This window comes from Triplophysa dalaica, chromosome 5 (genome assembly GCF_015846415.1).
Source record: "Triplophysa dalaica isolate WHDGS20190420 chromosome 5, ASM1584641v1, whole genome shotgun sequence".
Classification (NCBI taxonomy): Eukaryota; Metazoa; Chordata; class Actinopteri; order Cypriniformes; family Nemacheilidae; genus Triplophysa; species Triplophysa dalaica.
The window spans coordinates 19,797,131-19,814,592 of record NC_079546.1 but is presented as its reverse complement, the minus strand read 5'-3'; the positions used below and the strand labels follow the sequence as shown (position 1 = coordinate 19,814,592).

General features: G+C 45.5%; 1 protein-coding gene and 11 non-coding genes across 12 annotated transcripts in view; 10 read left to right on the top strand and 2 right to left on the bottom strand.

The window, feature by feature from the left end:
- LOC130420409 (uncharacterized) overlaps positions 1-17,462 on the top strand; it is a 32,763-nt gene that overhangs the window by 7,300 nt on the left and 8,001 nt on the right. The window contains exons 2-3 of the mRNA XM_056747692.1: positions 6,238-6,478; positions 6,534-6,660. Coding sequence (XP_056603670.1) covers positions 6,238-6,478; positions 6,534-6,660 — 368 coding nt within the window. The remainder of the gene's footprint in view (positions 1-6,237; positions 6,479-6,533; positions 6,661-17,462) is intronic.
- On the top strand, positions 54-126 carry trnaf-gaa (transfer RNA phenylalanine (anticodon GAA)). Its single transcript has one exon. It is a non-coding gene; the product is annotated as a tRNA-Phe (tRNA).
- trnaq-cug (transfer RNA glutamine (anticodon CUG)) lies at positions 236-307 on the top strand. The gene has a single exon. It is a non-coding gene; the product is annotated as a tRNA-Gln (tRNA).
- trnap-ugg (transfer RNA proline (anticodon UGG)) lies at positions 1,325-1,396 on the top strand. The gene has a single exon. It is a non-coding gene; the product is annotated as a tRNA-Pro (tRNA).
- On the top strand, positions 1,476-1,549 carry trnai-aau (transfer RNA isoleucine (anticodon AAU)). The gene has a single exon. It is a non-coding gene; the product is annotated as a tRNA-Ile (tRNA).
- trnaf-gaa (transfer RNA phenylalanine (anticodon GAA)) lies at positions 1,647-1,719 on the top strand. Its single transcript has one exon. It is a non-coding gene; the product is annotated as a tRNA-Phe (tRNA).
- Positions 1,829-1,900, top strand: trnaq-cug (transfer RNA glutamine (anticodon CUG)). The gene has a single exon. It is a non-coding gene; the product is annotated as a tRNA-Gln (tRNA).
- Positions 2,916-2,987, top strand: trnap-ugg (transfer RNA proline (anticodon UGG)). Its single transcript has one exon. It is a non-coding gene; the product is annotated as a tRNA-Pro (tRNA).
- On the top strand, positions 3,067-3,140 carry trnai-aau (transfer RNA isoleucine (anticodon AAU)). The gene has a single exon. It is a non-coding gene; the product is annotated as a tRNA-Ile (tRNA).
- trnak-cuu (transfer RNA lysine (anticodon CUU)) lies at positions 16,105-16,177 on the bottom strand. The gene has a single exon. It is a non-coding gene; the product is annotated as a tRNA-Lys (tRNA).
- On the top strand, positions 16,296-16,377 carry trnas-aga (transfer RNA serine (anticodon AGA)). Its single transcript has one exon. It is a non-coding gene; the product is annotated as a tRNA-Ser (tRNA).
- Positions 17,295-17,367, bottom strand: trnak-cuu (transfer RNA lysine (anticodon CUU)). Its single transcript has one exon. It is a non-coding gene; the product is annotated as a tRNA-Lys (tRNA).

Sequence of the window (17,462 nt, the reverse complement as noted above, 5' to 3'; positions counted from 1 at the left end):
GCCAGGGGTCGTCCGCGGACTACGATTCGCAAGTCAAGAAATCTGCAAACGTGGCCGAAATAGCTCAGTTGGGAGAGCGTTAGACTGAAGATCTAAAGGTCCCTGGTTCGATCCCGGGTTTCGGCATGCGTCCCTCTGTCCAATGCTTTGCTCTAGTTATAGTGGAGCTCTTGCATTCACAAGACCGTGCGCTCTTTTCTTCGGAATCTGGCATGCCGAAAACAGCTTCACATTGGGTTTCATGGTGTAATGGTTAGCACTCTGGACTCTGAATCCAGCGATCCGAGTTCAAATCTCGGTGAGACCTCTCATTGAAAGTCTACACCTTTTCGAGGGGCTCATGCCAGGGATTGTTACCGCCCCGATCTTTGACCATTGTACTAAAACGTTTAAGCCGTCAGGCAAACACAAGTGAATTTCATCTGTTTACGTGCAGGAAAAGTGTTGTACTTGAGGAACGAGGAACCACATAGAAGGTGGAGGATCTTTGTAATGACAACGTAAGACAATGGTAGGATAACAACTAGGTTTCATTAAACCTCGAGTTAAAGTAGCATTTGCTGCTTTCACACTGACAACAGGCCAACGGTACACAATGAGCCAAAGGTCAATACAACCAAGGCAAAGCGGAAAATAAATATAACAAATTGCCCATTTCTGAAACGTTAATGTGATTGCACACACACACGTACTATAAGGAGAAGATTTGGGGAGAGAGATTTTTCATGCTTAGCCTTATTTTGACAATTACCCAACAGTAATGGAGGATAACCCTTTTCAAGAAACTACAAGAAAAGGGCAAGGAAACGAACCACCTCACATATCCACACTGGTTTATTGAAAATGCAAGTTACACAGCAAAAAAAAACTTGTGGAATCTTAAGTGACAACTTGATTGTCTCTGATCGTGAAATGTCCTGCATTACGTTGCTCTGGGTAAAAGCAATGCGCACACCATATGGGAGATTCTTGTCATTTGTGTCCAGGTGCCATAGCGAGGAGAGACAAGGGGCACTGAAGGCTTTTTGTGACTGAATATATGAACAGTATTCAACACGAAGACCTTTTTCTGCAAAGGTGAGCCTCGACAGGTAGCATAGGGAGGGCTAAGTCGCACGAAGGAAGCTCCAAAAGCCTCTAATATGGAGAATAAGGCCGTCATTCCCTCTACCTCTCGAATGCCAAGCGAGCGCTCTTTCATTTGAGCAAATTCCTGCGCATTATCGGAAAAAGACGCGCATTGCTTTGGCTCAATGAAACGGGGCACACGTGAGGAAAATGCTTTTCCAAAGCGCCTTGAAATCACAATCGCTGCACACCGCTCGGCTCGTTGGTCTAGGGGCATGATTCTCACTTTGGGTGCGAGAGGTCCCGGGTTCAAATCCCGGACGAGCCCTGCTTTAAGCGTTCATCGTATTGTGAGGACACTCAAGGTGGCACTATGGGAATCCAGATCATGAAAGCAGGAGACCCATGGCCTGTTAGCTCAGTTGGCTAGAGCGTGGTGCTAATAACGCTAAGGTCGCGGGTTCGATCCCCGTACTGGCCAAAGGCTTTTCTCTGGCATTCTGTTCCATAATTCAGGGCTTTAGCGCCAGGGGTCGTCCGCGGACTACGATTCGCAAGTCAAGAAATCTTCAAACGTGGCCGAAATAGCTCAGTTGGGAGAGCGTTAGACTGAAGATCTAAAGGTCCCTGGTTCGATCCCGGGTTTCGGCATGCGTCCCTCTGTCCAATGCTTTGCTCTAGTTATAGTGGAGCTCTTGCATTCACAAGACCGTGCGCTCTTTTCTTCGGAATCTGGCATGTCGAAAACAGCTTCACATTGGGTTTCATGGTGTAATGGTTAGCACTCTGGACTCTGAATCCAGCGATCCGAGTTCAAATCTCGGTGAGACCTCTCATTGAAAGTCTACACCTTTTCGAGGGGCTCATGCCAGGGATTGTTACCGCCCCGATCTTTGACCTTTGTACTAAAACGTTTAAGCCGTCAGGCAAACACAAGTTAATTTCATCTGTTTACGTGCAGGAAAAGTGTTGTACTTGTGGAACGAGGAACCACATAGAAGGTGGAGGATCTTTGTAATGACAACGTAAGACAATGGTAGGATAACAACTAGGTTTCATTAAACCTCGAGTTAAAGTAGCATTTGCTGCTTTCACACTGACAACAGGCCAACGGTACACAATGACCCAAAGGTCAATACAACCAAGGCAAAGCGGAAAATAAATATAACAAATTGCCCATTTCTGAAATGTTAATGTGATTGCACACACACACGTACTATAAAGAGAAGATTTTGGGAGAGAGTTTTCATGCTTAGCCTTATTTTGACAATTACCCAACAGTAATGGAGGATAACCCTTTTCAAGAAACTACAAGAAAAGGGCAAGGAAACGAACCACCTCACATATCCACACTGGTTTATTGAAAATGCAAGTTACACAGCAAAAAAAAACTTGTGGAATCTTAAGTGACAACTTGATTGTCTCTGATCGTGAAATGTCCTGCATTACGTTGCTCTGGGTAAAAGCAATGCGCACACCATATGGGAGATTCTTGTCATTTGTGTCCAGGTGCCATAGCGAGGAGAGACAAGGGGCACTGAAGGCTTTTTGTGACTGAATATATGAACAGTATTCAACACGAAGACCTTTTTCTGCAAAGGTGAGCCTCGACAGGTAGCATAGGGAGGGCTAAGTCGCACGAAGGAAGCTCCAAAAGCCTCTAATATGGAGAATAAGGCCGTCATTCCCACTACCTCTCGAATGCCAAGCGAGCGCTCTGTCATTTGAGCAAATTCCCGCGCATTATCGGAAAAAGACGCGCATTGCTTTGGCTCAATGAAACGGGGCACACGTGGGGAAAATGCTTTTGCAAAGCGCCTTGAAATCACAATCGCTGCACACCGCTCGGCTCGTTGGTCTAGGGGCATGATTCTCGCTTTGGGTGCGAGAGGTCCCGGGTTCAAATCCCGGACGAGCCCTGCTTTAAGCGTTCATCGTATTGTGAGGACACTCAAGGTGGCACTATGGCAATCCAGATCATGAAAGCAGGAGACCCATGGCCTGTTAGCTCAGTTGGCTAGAGCGTGGTGCTAATAACGCCACGGTCACGGGTTCGATCCCCGTACTGGCCAAAGGCTTTTCTCTGGCATTCTGTTCCATAATTCAGGGCTTCAGCGCCAGGGGTCGTCCGCGGACTACGATTCGCAAGTCAAGAAATCTGCAAACGTGGCCGAAATAGCTCAGTTGGGAGAGCGTTAGACTGAAGATCTAAAGAAGAGCATTGCACTAGACCAACCTTAAGATTTCATGGGCCTGGACAAGGAGTTGCGCCGCATGCTCAGTGAGAAAGTGTCTAACCTTTCTAATGTTAAATAAAGGATATTAGCATTACCGCGTTGTCTTTGCAATATGATCATTGAAGGACAGCTGTTGATCAAATATGACACCGAGTTTCCTGGCTCTTTTTGAAGGAATGATTGTGGTATTGCTTAAGTTTGATTGTGAGATTGTTATGCACCATGGGGTGTGCCAGAAAGACGAGTAGTTTTGTCTTGGCAGGGTTCAGCTGGAGGTGATGCCCTTTCATTCAAGCAGAGATGTCTTCTGGGCAGGCTGTAATGCAAGTATCAACTGGGTGAAACGAGATGTATATCTGGGTGTCGTCAGCATAACAGTGATACGAGAAGACATGTGCTTGATGGGTCCCAAGGAAGTTGTGTAGATGGAAAAAACAATGGTGACAATCAACAAAAGAAAGCTTCAAGCTCCAATGCATGCTGGGTAACATCATAGAAGAAAACTCATTCATGACTCCCAGCATGTATTTGAGTTGATCTGTTTATCTTTTCTTTTTTAAGTTTGATGATTGTCACCATTGTTGAGGTTTTCATGATGACTGTTGATGTCAAAGAGTGCCTAGTAAATTGCCTGTTTATTTTATCATAACTAATATTATGGAAGCAAAAAAACATTATGGATGCAAAAAACAGCATATAATTTAAATCATATATTTCATTAGATTTCCTCAATGTATAGTTGTTTGGCTGAAAATGTACACAGTACCAGTCACAGGATTCCCCCAGAACGTTTTGATTGGCAAATGTTTTTTGGTCCTACGCCTTTCACATATGATATATTATTATAAAAATATGATTTGACCTTTATACTTCTTTGTTGCTATCACAATGTGAAGAGACTTCCAAACAGCATGACAAATAATGATTCTAGACAGGATCACCCCCCCCCTGCTTTTAAATAAGCCTATCTCTGCAAGCCTGTGAGAAAATGAACCGATCAGACTTCGCACCCCTTCTGACGTAGGGAGCCGTTCTTATTATAAAATTATCGCCCCTTTTTCTGAAGTTGTCCACCCATAATTCTGCAAGAACAAAGCTACATGCAAGCTACATGTGTGAATTAGTTCCGACACCATGGCAAAAGTAAGAAAAGCAGATCAAAGCATGATTACTGTTCTGTTGTTGGCTGCACAGAGCAGCACAGAACACTGTTCCCAGCCTCACAGGAGACAAGAGACTACAAGGATTGTCCTGTGTTCTGTTACTTTCACTTAGAGAAAACACGATGCATTTGTCTTGTGTACCTTAACTTATAGAAAGCAGTGTGCATGGTTTTTCAAGCAACGGGTTTGACGTGCTGCTTTCATTCACCTTTTGTTCTTCGTAGCCTGTAATCCTATGAGCAATTGTGAAAATGGCCGGGGGTTGCAGGAGTGAAACATTCTGTACAAAACAGATTCGATTCTATCACTTTTGTAACCCTCTGGGTGTGGATTATATTCAATTCAAGTTTATTTATATAGCGCTTTTCACAATGTGCATTGTTCCAAAGCAGCTTTACAGGGGCAAACAGGAACAACACAAAAAAGGTAAAACACAGCACAGTGCATGCTGTTTATAGAATGAGCAAGATCATTCTAATAAATAATATCTAATTAATGAATAAATAAATAAAAGCAGTCTCCCGCTGAGTAAGCCAACACTGCCCTGCTGTGGCGAGGAATCCAAACTCCAATGATTGATTAATGGAGAAAAAACCTTGGGAGAAACCAGGCTCAGCCGGGAGGGCCAGATCCCCTCTGACGTGTCATAGCTGCACTCAGTGTCCCCGAGCAAATATCCACAAGGAAGAGCCCACCATTCGCAGCCCAGAAAGTCCCACTCGCCGAAAACCGTGCAGGTTCAACCCGGTCCCACTCCACAATCGACACCAGAAAACAGAGGAACAACCAGGGAAAACAGTAATGGCATGTTGTAACTTTATTCCTCTGTTGTCCGATATCGACCACAAAACAAGGCAAAACGGGACCCACACAGCCCCAGCAAATGAATCCCTCAACCACAACCAACGAGCCCCCTCACTCCCCACAAACACCCATCCAGGAACCTCCAATCAGGGCCACTGAAAGCAGCTATAACTTCAAACTGTGATGTAAGTTTAGCATTAAATACCAAGTATTGTAATTTCAGCATTAATGTGACAAGTAGTCCGTCTTTGCTCTTGGTTGGGGATGAAGTGGTCTAAGCTGCGATGGTCCGATGGTCGTATTTCTCTTGGGTGGTGGTGGAATTGCCTTAGATGTAGCTGGGATGTTCAGTCAGTCTGCAGCTGTAGCTGACGTAATCTCTATTTGGGGATGGGCATATGCCGATCATCTGGACCTGGCTGAATTTCTTCCATCCTCAGAATGGGCATCCCGAGGCGGAGGCAGAAAGAGAATAATTAGAGTAGCTGCTGTTCATTAACTATGCATTAAGTGAAAGCTTGGCTGAAAAGATGTGTCTTTAGTCTTATTTAAATTAGGAGAGTGTGTCTGACCCTCCAATAGTATCAGGATGGCTCTTCCAGACTTTATGTGCTACGTATGAGAAAGCTCGACCCCCTTTGGTGGATTTAGTTATTCTAGGTGTTACCAAAAATCCTGAGTTTTGAGATCTTAGAGAGCGTGATTGGTTGTAATGTGATGTAATGTGAATGTTTTTGGTGCTATAAGTAATATTTCTGTTTTGCTAGAGTTTAAAAGAAGGAAATTACTAGTCATCCAATGTTTTATGTCTTTGATACACTGTATACATGTATATGGAAAAAACAGGGCCCTAAAACCGATCCCTGAGGTAATCCATAATTTACTTGCGTGAGATTTGACAATTTCCCATTTAAATGGACATATTGATATCTGTATGTTAAGTAAGATCTTTCTTCCGTTCTCAGCCCAGTGCAATAGGCCTCTGCAGGACTATGCTCAGGAGGTTGACGCCAGGAGGGCATCAGTCCCCGAGGTGCTGGTGAGTGGCTACCTAATGCCTGGGATGGACAACCCACCATATTTTCATGAGCGGGATGAGTTGGTTTATCAGCCGTTCCCACAGTTAGTGGAACGGCTGCAGCTTCGAGAGGGGTGTTACAAAGACTCCTCTCCCAGCTGTTTGGGTCCATCCCAGAGGACCATGTGGTGGGTACTCTCACCTTGGGGAATTCCACACCGTCCTCCTTCTCACCTCCTGTAGTCCCTCCGCCGCTGACGGACCTCGGTGGCAAAAGGGGAAACAGGAATCCTGGGGGTCCTCTTCTGAGGCCTCCAACCCAGAGCCAGAGGCGCCCTTCACCACATTCCTCCAGCCGACCACCAGACGGGTGGGTCGGCTAAAGAAGAAGAGGCAACGGGGGTTCTTGTTGTTCCAATTCCCAAAGATTTTTTGAGGGGCGGCGTATGGGCAGGACGGTCCGATCGGCCAGTTCGGTCCCCTCAGCAACCGGTACCCAGCCCGGTCCAGCAGCCGGCACCAAGCCTGGTCCAGCAGCCGCCAGAGAGCGCTGCCCAGCCGGCATTCCAGTCCGTGTCCAGTTCAGCAATCCAGCCGGTGTCCGCTCCAACCATCCAGCCGGTGAACGTTCCAGCCATCCAGCCGGTGTCTGTTCCGGCATTCCAGTCGGGGTCCGTTCCGGCATTCCAGCCGGGGTCTGTTCCGGCATTCCAGCCGACGATCCAGTCTGCATTCCAGCCAACGATCGAGTGGGCCTTCCAGTCATGGTCCGCTCCGGCATTCCAGGCGGGGTCCAGCCCAGCAGTCCTGCAGGGGACAAGGACAGTTGCCCCCAGGACTTCCCCAGTCAAGCCCCCCGGGGCTCGGCCCCACAGGCTAAGACTTCCCCACCCAGTCCCACCCCCATTATACAATTTGTATAATTGTATTAACACATTATACAATAAGGATCTAGTATTGATGAACTTGTTAATTACTGTGGCGAGGCGCCGACCTAGGATCAGCATCGCCTTGGAAACGGCATAAAAGCCGTGTGCTCACACCACTCTGGGTCCTGGTTAATTCGCACCCACCGACCCCAAACACGAAAGAGTGAGGGGACAGCGAGGGAGACATGAATTAGAATGACCTACCTGCACGAGCACGGACTGGTGGACTTTATATTTTACGAGCACCCCGGGTGACACCTTTTCTATTGTTTATTGTTGAGTTGTGCAATAAATGCCCCACTGGGGTTGTTCGTATCACCCTTCTGCCTGTGTCGTGTCTCTCACCTCGTTACATTACGATTTTCACTGAAGTGTCTTCTTACCCACATTCCATCAACACTTGCCAGTGCATTACTTTGAAAACCTGAAAAATGGTTCAGCTCGGTCTCGAACCAAGGACCTTTCGAGTGTAAAGCAAACGTGATAACCACTACACTACAGAAACATGTACATTACCTTCCTACGTCGTCTACCTCCTCGGCTGGTTTAAAACAGACCACGCCAGCGTTGTACTCATGTTTCAGGAAAGATGTTTGGCTTGATTTTGGTCCAAAGCAACACAAGGTTCTTGTCAGATTTCGGTCTGATTTTGCCCAGTTACGATCCGGGGCCTTTCACGTGTGATGTGGACGTTAAAACCACTGCATCACAGAAACCCCACAACACCAGCGTACTTTTTTTTATTTCTGTAAGTTTTGCTACTGGCACACAAATAGACAACCCGTTTCCACTCAGATTTCAACTAGGGACCTTTCAAGTCAGGAGAATGCGACAGTCACTAAAAGAACATAGCCTGTGACATAATAGAGGCTTAATTTGACAATCCCAAAATGCTTTCAATCAGGCTGATACGCAGTTGAGCTACATTTTTTACCGAAGGCATCTGCTCTGCTGGACACCAAAACCTGCATACTTCTTCTGCTCAGTCTCTAGTGGCAACGTGTTTGTGTGAACCAACAAGCGGCCTCGTGGCACAACTGTAGTGCGTCTGACTCCAGATCAGAAGATTGCATATTCAAATCACGTCGTGGTCACTGGTTCTTTGTGCGTAGTTGTTTTGTTAACAATGCCTTGTGGCTGCTTTCGCACACTCTGGCTTTAGTGACTGCTGCAAGCTAATCGGTCGCCGTGACCCTGCGGCAGAATCAGAAGGAGCTTTTTGCACCTACTTGATTGTCCACTTTAAAACCGGTGGATGTTTAGGATTTTTTTATGTAGAGGTGAGGTTCAAAATGCTAAGACAGTGTTAAGATGTGTCGTGAAAAAGATCCGTGCTTCTCCTTCCATACTTTTGAATTGTTGGCAACCTGGACACAACACTGTGTATCCAGCATTTGTTGCCTGAGGGGCTCGGGGCTCGGCCCCACAGGCTAAGACTTCCCCACCCAGTCCCACCCCCATTATACAATTTGTATAATTGTATTAACACATTATACAATAAGGATCTAGTATTGATGAACTTGTTAATTACTGTGGCGAGGCGCCGACCTAGGATCAGCATCGCCTTGGAAACGGCATAAAAGCCGTGTGCTCACACCACTCTGGGTCCTGGTTAATTCGCACCCACCGACCCCCAACGCGAGAGAGTGAGGGGACAGCGAGGGAGACATGAATTAGAATGACCTACCTGCACGAGCACGGACTGGTGGACTTTATATTTTACGAGCACCCCGGGTGACACCTTTTCTATTGTTTATTGTTGAGTTGTGCAATAAATGCCCCACTGGGGTTGTTCGTATCACCCTTCTGCCTGTGTCGTGTCTCTCACCTCGTTACATTACGATTTTCACTGAAGTGTCTTCTTACCCACATTCCATCAACACTTGCCAGTGCATTACTTTGAAAACCTGAAAAATGGTTCAGCTCGGTCTCGAACCAAGGACCTTTCGAGTGTAAAGCAAACGTGATAACCACTACACTACAGAAACATGTACAATACCTTCCTACGTCGTCTACCTCCTCGGCTGGTTTAAAACAGACCACGCCAGCGTTGTACTCATGTTTCAGGAAAGATGTTTGGCTTGATTTTGGTCAAAAGCAACACAAGGTTCTTGTCAGATTTCGGTCTGATTTTGCCCAGTTACGATCCGGGGCCTTTCACGTGTGATGTGGACGTTAAAACCACTGCATCACAGAAACCCCACAACACCAGCGTACTTTTTTTTATTTCTGTAAGTTTTGCTACTGGCACACAAATAGACAACCCGTTTCCACTCAGATTTCAACTAGGGACCTTTCAAGTCAGGAGAATGCGACAGTCACTAAAAGAACATAGCCTGTGACATAATAGAGGCTTAATTTGACAATCCCAAAATGCTTTCAATCAGGCTGATACGCAGTTGAGCTACATTTTTTACCGAAGGCATCTGCTCTGCTGGACACCAAAACCTGCATACTGCTTCTGCTCAGTCTCTAGTGGCAACGTGTTTGTGTGAACCAACAAGCGGCCTCGTGGCACAACTGTAGTGCGTCTGACTCCAGATCAGAAGATTGCATATTCAAATCACGTCGTGGTCACTGGTTCTTTGTGCGTAGTTGTTTTGTTAACAATGCCTTGTGGCTGCTTTCGCACACTCTGGCTTTAGTGACTGCTGCAAGCTAATCGGTCGCCGTGACCCTGCGGCAGAATCAGAAGGAGCTTTTTGCACCTACTTGATTGTCCACTTTAAAACCGGTGGATGTTTAGGATTTTTTTATGTAGAGGTGAGGTTCAAAATGCGAAGACAGTGTTAAGACGTGTCGTGAAAAAGATCCGTGCTTCTCCTTCCATACTTTTGAATTGTTGGCAACCTGGACACAACACTGTGTATCCAGCATTTGTTGCCTGAGGCTTCAGAGCATGATAATTTAAAAGGTAAATACTTTGTGCTCACTTGACTTTGGATTTTGCAAAGGGGCTCAAAGTAGGAGGAGCCCAGAAAGCCTCATAAACGAGATCAGTGGGAATTTGTTTGGGAATATTTGCCCCTTAACTTCCATGATTAGATACCTCCAGACTCGCCCCGGTCATCTTTAATTATCCCCCCTATTTATGTCATCAAATGGGTTTCCCTTAACAAAAGAGTGGTTCAGGACTCATCTTGCAGCAGCTCTGGAGAGTTGTGGCAAGTCTTCACAACTTTACACCGGGCAATCATTTACATTCACATTTAGTCATTTAGCAGACGCTTTTATCCAAAGCGACTTACACAGGTGGGGTAGGCAATAGAAGCAATTGGGATAGCATAAGTACAATAAAAGCATAAGTGCAATCAAAAATTGATTTTTTTTTTAAAGAGTAGAGAAGAAAATAGAGTTAGAACAGATCAGTCAGATGTTGACGGAAGAGCTGTGTTTTCAGACATTTCTTAAATATGGCTACAGAATCTGCAGATCTTGTAGCAGCAGGCAGATCATTCCACATACGTGGAACAGATCCGGAGAAGGTGCGTGAGAGAGATTTTTTACCTTTTTGGGATGGCACCACAGGACACTGTTCGTTGCAGAGCGTAGGGATCTGGCGGGTACATATGTCTGCAGTAGCGAGTGAAGATAAGGTGGTGCCGAACCAGTGGTGGTCATGTAGGCCAGAAGCAGAGTCTTGAATTTGATGCGAGCGACTATAGGGAGCCAATGTAGCTTAATGAATAGAGGAGTGACGTGTGCTCTCTTTGGTTCATTAAAGATAACTCTTGCCGCAGCATTCTGGATCATCTGTAGAGGTTTGGTTGTGCAAGCTGGAAGTCGACCCAGTAGCGCATTGCAGTAGTCCAGTCTGAACAGGACCAGAGCCTTTACTGGGACTTGCTTATATTGTAGAGGATGAATCTACAGGACATGGTGGTGCTAGCAATTTGATCTGTGAAGTTGAGCTGTTCATCGATCACCACTCCCAGGTTTCTTGCCTTTCTGGAAGATGTGATGGTTGATGAGCCCAGTTGAATGGAGAGGCTGTGATGAGTCTTTGTATCGGCCGGGATTGCAAGCAGTTCTGTTTTTTTTAAAAGGTTCAGCTGCAGGTGATGGTCGTTCATCCAGAGCGAGATGTCAATGAAGGGGAGGAGGGATACCGGTCTGTAGTTTTCTAACAGTGCAGGATTAAGAGTAGGTTTTTTTAGTAGTGGGGTAATACGGGCCTCTTTGAAGAGTGTAGGAAATGTACCAGTGGTGAGAGATCAGTTGATAATGTGGGTCTGAGAGGGAACAACCGATGGGGAAATGGCCTGGATGAGATGACTGGGGATGGGATCTAGGGGGCAGGTAGTCGGGTGGTTCGAAGAAATGACCTTGGAAACATCCTCTTCAGATACGAGAGAGAACGAGGGGAGCAAGCATGTGTCTGGGAATTGGGCGTGGTCAAGAGGCGGTGGCGCAGAGAATTGATTGCTGATGCCGGTCGTTTTATTTACAAAGAACGACACAAAATCGTCAGCTGTTAAGTCCGATGGAGGTGAGGGGGTAGGCGGGCAAAGACGAGCAGAAAAGGTTTTAAAGGGAGTACGAGGGTCAGGAGAGTTACTGATTTTAGCGTGGTAGTACTGGCTTTTCGCATAGGAGACATCCGCAGAGAAAGAAGAGAGAATAGACTGATAAAGAGAGAGGTCGGTAGGTTCTTTTGATTTGCGCCACTTTCTCTCAGCAGACCTGATAGAGGCGCGATGTTCACAGAGAACATCAGATAACCAGGGGGCAGAAGGAGATGTAAAAGATGGCCTAGATCTGAGAGGGCATAAGATATCTAAGCAGGAGGTTAATGTGGAGCAAAGGGTGTGAGTGGCGGTGCTAGCTTCAAGGAGAGAGAACTGTTTAGGGGGTGGGAGCGTGGCAGAGACTGCAGAGGATAAGCGGGAGGGAGAGAGTGATTGAAGGTTGCGTCGGAATGTGACCAGTGGGGAAGCATGTGTAGTGTCTGGAGAAGTTAAGTCGAGATCAAGAGTGATGAGGAAATGATCTGACTTGTGCAGCGGGGTGGCCTGGGAGTGATGGGTGAAACAATGGCGTGTGTAGATAAGATCAAGTTGATTACCAGCTTTATGAGTCGCTGAAGTTGGACTCGCTTGAGGTCAAACAACGCAAAATCCATTTAGGATTGGCGCAGCTGCTTCTGCAGCCTGTGGGATTCCGACTTCTTCTATTAAGGTCCTGAGCAGATGGTCATTTATGCCATTAGAATCCTATATAAGCCTGGATTCTAAAACCATACTGGATGCTCAGCAGGTGTACTCCACAAGCTTAAGGAACTTACTTCGCATTTACTGGTGGTGGTAGCTTAAGTATAGGTTACTTATAGCACGGCTTTGGCAAGCCTCATATTAGCCTTCGTATGCTTTGGGTAAATTCTGTCGGCTTGCTTAAGCCCATTCAGCCTGTGCAGGCTCCTGGATATTCTGTTGACTTGTGCAAGCCCATTCAGCCTGTGCAGGCTCCTGGAACTTCTATTGGCTTGTGCAAGCCCATTCAGCCTGTGCAGGCTCCTGGAAATTCTGTTGGCTTGTGCAAGCCCATTAAGCCTGTGCAGGCTTCTGGAAATTCTGTTGGCCCGTGGAAGCCCATTCAGCCTGTGCAGGCTTCTGGAAATTCTGTTGGCTTGTGCAAGCCCATTCAGCCTATGCAGGCTTCTGGAAAATTATGTTGGCTTGTGCAAGGCCATTCAGCCTGTGCAGGCTCTGTCGTTTTTATGTTTGTTGTTTATTTTATCTTTTCTTTATGTGCTTTTGCAAGCCCATTCAGCCTGTGCAGGTTCTGTTAAAAACAGTGATATGCAAATATTTACCCTTAAAAATGTTGTGATTGCTACATTCAATAGAAGTATGATGTAACCTCATGTTCATGTTTCAACCATGAATGACAGGCACATACTTTCTCCTTTAGGAACCTCAGGGAGATGAATCATCCGGTGCGTTGATTTTTGTTTACCTTCTCTTCTGGGGTAGGCTCCACCCCTGCCTTATCTTCAGGCAGGAAAATCAGAATCATTTTTTTATGATTCCTTCATCGGACGGGGCCTATGCTCAAAGATCTTTAACATTATAATTTAAATCTATGTTTGATAAATATCATATATCGTTCTATGTTTCCTGAGTCTTTCTGGTAGAACTATATATTTCCTTTGGAAAAGTATTGTTCTGACACAAAGTGACATTTTCCGTTATTTCTACCAATTGCATAATATACATTTTTTGGAAAAATAAATGAATGCTCAAGTGTGCCACACGCTGTTCAATAAAGCTATTTACAGAAGGGGATGTCACTGTTAATACAAAAGTTTTTTCAAAGTAGAATTTGTACACAAACACATTTAAAGGGCCGCAAATCCAGGTGTTTTCTGCAATGTAAAAATAGTCAGTGGTATTCCCAGAATGTCTGTGTAAACGGTCAGCTCAAAATACATCACATATCTTTCATTACAATACGATGAACACTGCCATTTGTGGCTGCAATGGAAAACATGGTGTTTTGGTGTGTGTCTCTTTAAATGCAAATGAGCTTCTGGTCCCCTCCCCGTATCCAAAATATGACATAGAGCCCTTACATATATGCTTTGGATGCAGCAAGACAAGCATTTAGGCATTTGGCAGATGCTTTTATCCAAAGCGACTCACATTGCTTTATCTTATACATTTTACACATGTATTTGCAATCCCCTGTGATCGAACTCACAACCTTGCGTTGTTAACGCAATGCTCTTACCACTGAGTTACAGGAAAGCTATATGGCAGAAAGCGCAATTACGTCTGTAAAGCCTTGTCCAACCAAAACCACACACTAACTGCAATAAAAATAGCCTTAATGCCTTCTTCATAAATACGAATTAAATGGAAAAGGACATAACACTGAACTCAACAAGAAAGACACTGCTATAATTTTCTTTCAATACGCTTTACAGAAATAATGTCGATCACAAGTCTTCTGAACCGAGGGGCACTATGCGTTTTACTACTAACATTACAACATAACACATGTCTTTGGACCAATGTACAGTCTCAGGTTTAGCCGTGAACATGTAAACAACAGCCGCTAACGTGTTAAACATATTATTTAAGAAAGGCGATTTCAAAACGATGTGTTATACTTACTTCTTTCGGAGATGAAGCTTGATCGCGAACAGCTGGTACTAATCCGCTCTGGAGAATATAATTTTTTGGACGAAATAAATCCATATTATACTGACAGGCCACCGGGTTTGGAGCATAGATTTTTCAACCTTTCTGGCTACAGGTAGCTCTAGCTCCCGACCTAGGGGTTGCATCGACTCGCGGTCATTTCCAACAAGTCCTGGCTCGTTTCTCTAAATCTTTCCGGACCAGAGATACGGACCAGTTTATGTTGGATTGTTGACCTGAAAAAAGTGCTTCTTGCCCGGAAACTGAGTTCTCGGCCGCTGGGCCGGGACTTTCGATCGTTAAACACTGGCCACCGAAGTCGCAGGGGACCAAACTTGGGCTCGTTGGAAAGGTCTCCTCCTGGCCTCCGTTTATGTTCCATTTTACATCCAACAACAGCACACATGTGTTGTTTCATAGACATTTTTGTCGCTGGCTAGTGGCTTCATCTGCTCTTGCCTGAAAATGGCTGACAACGTGTCATTGGCGGTAGATGGAACTACGCGCTCATAAGGCGGAGTCTGTGAGAGGTCATGGGCAGGCGTAAACAGTGTGACATCAGATTGTTAGGGGATTGCCAACAGCCTGTTTTGTGTCACTGTTGTGGTTTAAAGAATATTACAATAGTGTACAGGTAAATAGGTAAATAGTGTAAATAGCAGACTTACGTACTAAAGTTGCCTTTCCTTGTGATCCATATCAGAACTGATTATATCTCAAAATATTAGATCAAGTATGACATTGTTAATTTAAAATGCTTTTAATACAATTAATGATGCTAAATATATATGGATAAAAACAGAATTGTCTTGCATTTTTTAGCATTTTCTGCAAAATGGACGACACTGTTTATACCTGATAAACTGAAGCTCACGGTAACGGTTAGGGGCAGGAGATTTTTGACACATTTACATTTATGCATTCGGCTGATGCTTTTATCCAAAGCCACTCAGACTTCCATTGCCTTATACTATAAATTTGTTTCTGAGTATGTTGGAAAGTGCTCAACTATGAAGAAGATGCTGAAACATCAGAGACTGATAAGAACCTGTCGATGACTAGTTTGTTCATTACTTTAAGTCCCACTAAAGGTAGACTGTTCTAATATTTAATTAGAATTTTGATTTGGCAAATTATTTTAATATGAAATCATGTCCAAAGATGACACATCCGTGTCTGAATGGGTGTTGTCAGTGGGCAAAGGGTGTGCATGGTTTGTCTCTGTTATGTTTTCCACCTTAAAACAGTTAGCAAACATTCTTCCAAATATCTCTCTTCATGTCCAACAGAAAGAAATGTATACATGTTTGGATTAACTTGAGGGGGAGTAATTCATGACAGAATTTTTACATTTTTGGGTGTGGAGTATCCATTTAAAGGTCCAGTCAGTGAAATCTAGTGGCAAGGTTGCGGATTGTAACCAACTGCTCACTCCACCCGCGCTGTATGTAGATAGAAGTAACTCATTCTAAGGTAATAGGCAAGACACGTTTATTTTTTATAACACATTTCATACACAAGAGCAATTCAATTCAAGTGCTTTTGCTTGGACAAGTTGCTAGTTTTGACTCGGAATTAAAGGGCAAAAGCGTAGCAAAACTAAATGAGTGTCATGCTCGTTGTCAGAGAACCCCCTTTGGAAACATAAGAGTGAGGAAGTTGCACTTGTCTATAGAAAATCCCAGCACTATGTCTGATGGACGGGGCACCTTTAGGGTGGGCCCCTGACTGGGGTAGCCCTGGCGCCCAACATGGGGCTCGAACCCACGACCCTGAGATTAAGAGTCTCATGCTCTACCGACTGAGCTAGCCGGGCTGGATGCCTCGGACAGCCCTTGTCTGTCAGTGTTTCCAAACGGTCAGGCGAGGTTGTAGGGTGCCATCGCTGGGGAAGTCCCTGTCGAAACGAATGCGAGACGACATATAAACCCTGTGTAGTCGTGGCCGAGTGGTTAAGGCGATGAACTAGAAATCCATTGGGGTCTCCCTGCGCAGGTTCGAATCCTGCCGACTACGTTTACGGTGTATTAAGCTCAGATGCTGATTTGTATCTCTAGAGGCGAAAGAGCAACTTCATCTCGTCTGAGCCCTGTGCAGCCGTCTGTTAGCTCGCTTTGATCGTGTGGTTGGTTAGTACTCTGTGTTGTGGTCTCAGCGAATCTGGATCGAGGCAACTTTTTGGGGGGGGTTGAATAAACTGCTTCCCGCTCGCTTTGGAAATGTGGTGGTGGCGAACGCCTTCAATCGGGCGAATAACGCACTGTAATTTGTTCAAAAAGAGCCGCGCCAAGCACTTCTTCAGCTGTTCTTTAGAATGTTTAAACCCAGCTCATCCAAGCTATTGGAAAGCGGCAAAGAAAAGGCTTAACTCCCCGTCGGGGAATCATTTCGGAGGAGGCTTGGCGGAAGAACTTGGCACGTACCGACACAGGCCCAGACAGCTCAGCTCGGTCTGGGAGGAGCCTCCTCATCATTTCTGTCTTACGGCGTGACATGCGGAGATACTGTCCAACCTACTAACGAGGATTATACTTCTCAAATCGTAGTTCTTCTTTCTGTTGTTCACTGCTAGTACACGTGCAGAGAAATGAAAAGTCTTTCCGACTTGCACTGAAAATGTGGGGTCGCTACTCCGATTCTTAATCTCTTGGAAACAGTTGCAGTCCGTATTGCGCTTGCTGAGGTGTCAGGCATGGTCCAGCAGTCAGGACTCCTGGTTTCACCCAAGCGGTCCGGGTTTAACTCCCGCTAGTATTGACTCGGAATTAATGGCCAAAAGCGTATCAAAACTAAATGAGCGTCATGCTCATTTTCAGAGAACCCCCTTTGGAAACATAAGAGTGAGGAAGTTGCACTTGTCTCAAGAAAATCCCAGCACTAGGTCTGGTTGACGGGGCACCTTTGGAAAGGGCCCCTGACTGGGGTAGCCCTGGCGCCCAACGTGGGGCTCGAACCCACGACCCTGAGATTAAGAGTCTCATGCTCTACCGACTGAGCTAGCCGGGCTGTTGCCTCGGACAGCCCTTGTCTGTCAGTGTTTCCAAACGGTCAGGCGAGGTTGTAAGAGCTATCCAAAAGAGCTAAAGTGGGCAGTCATGTGG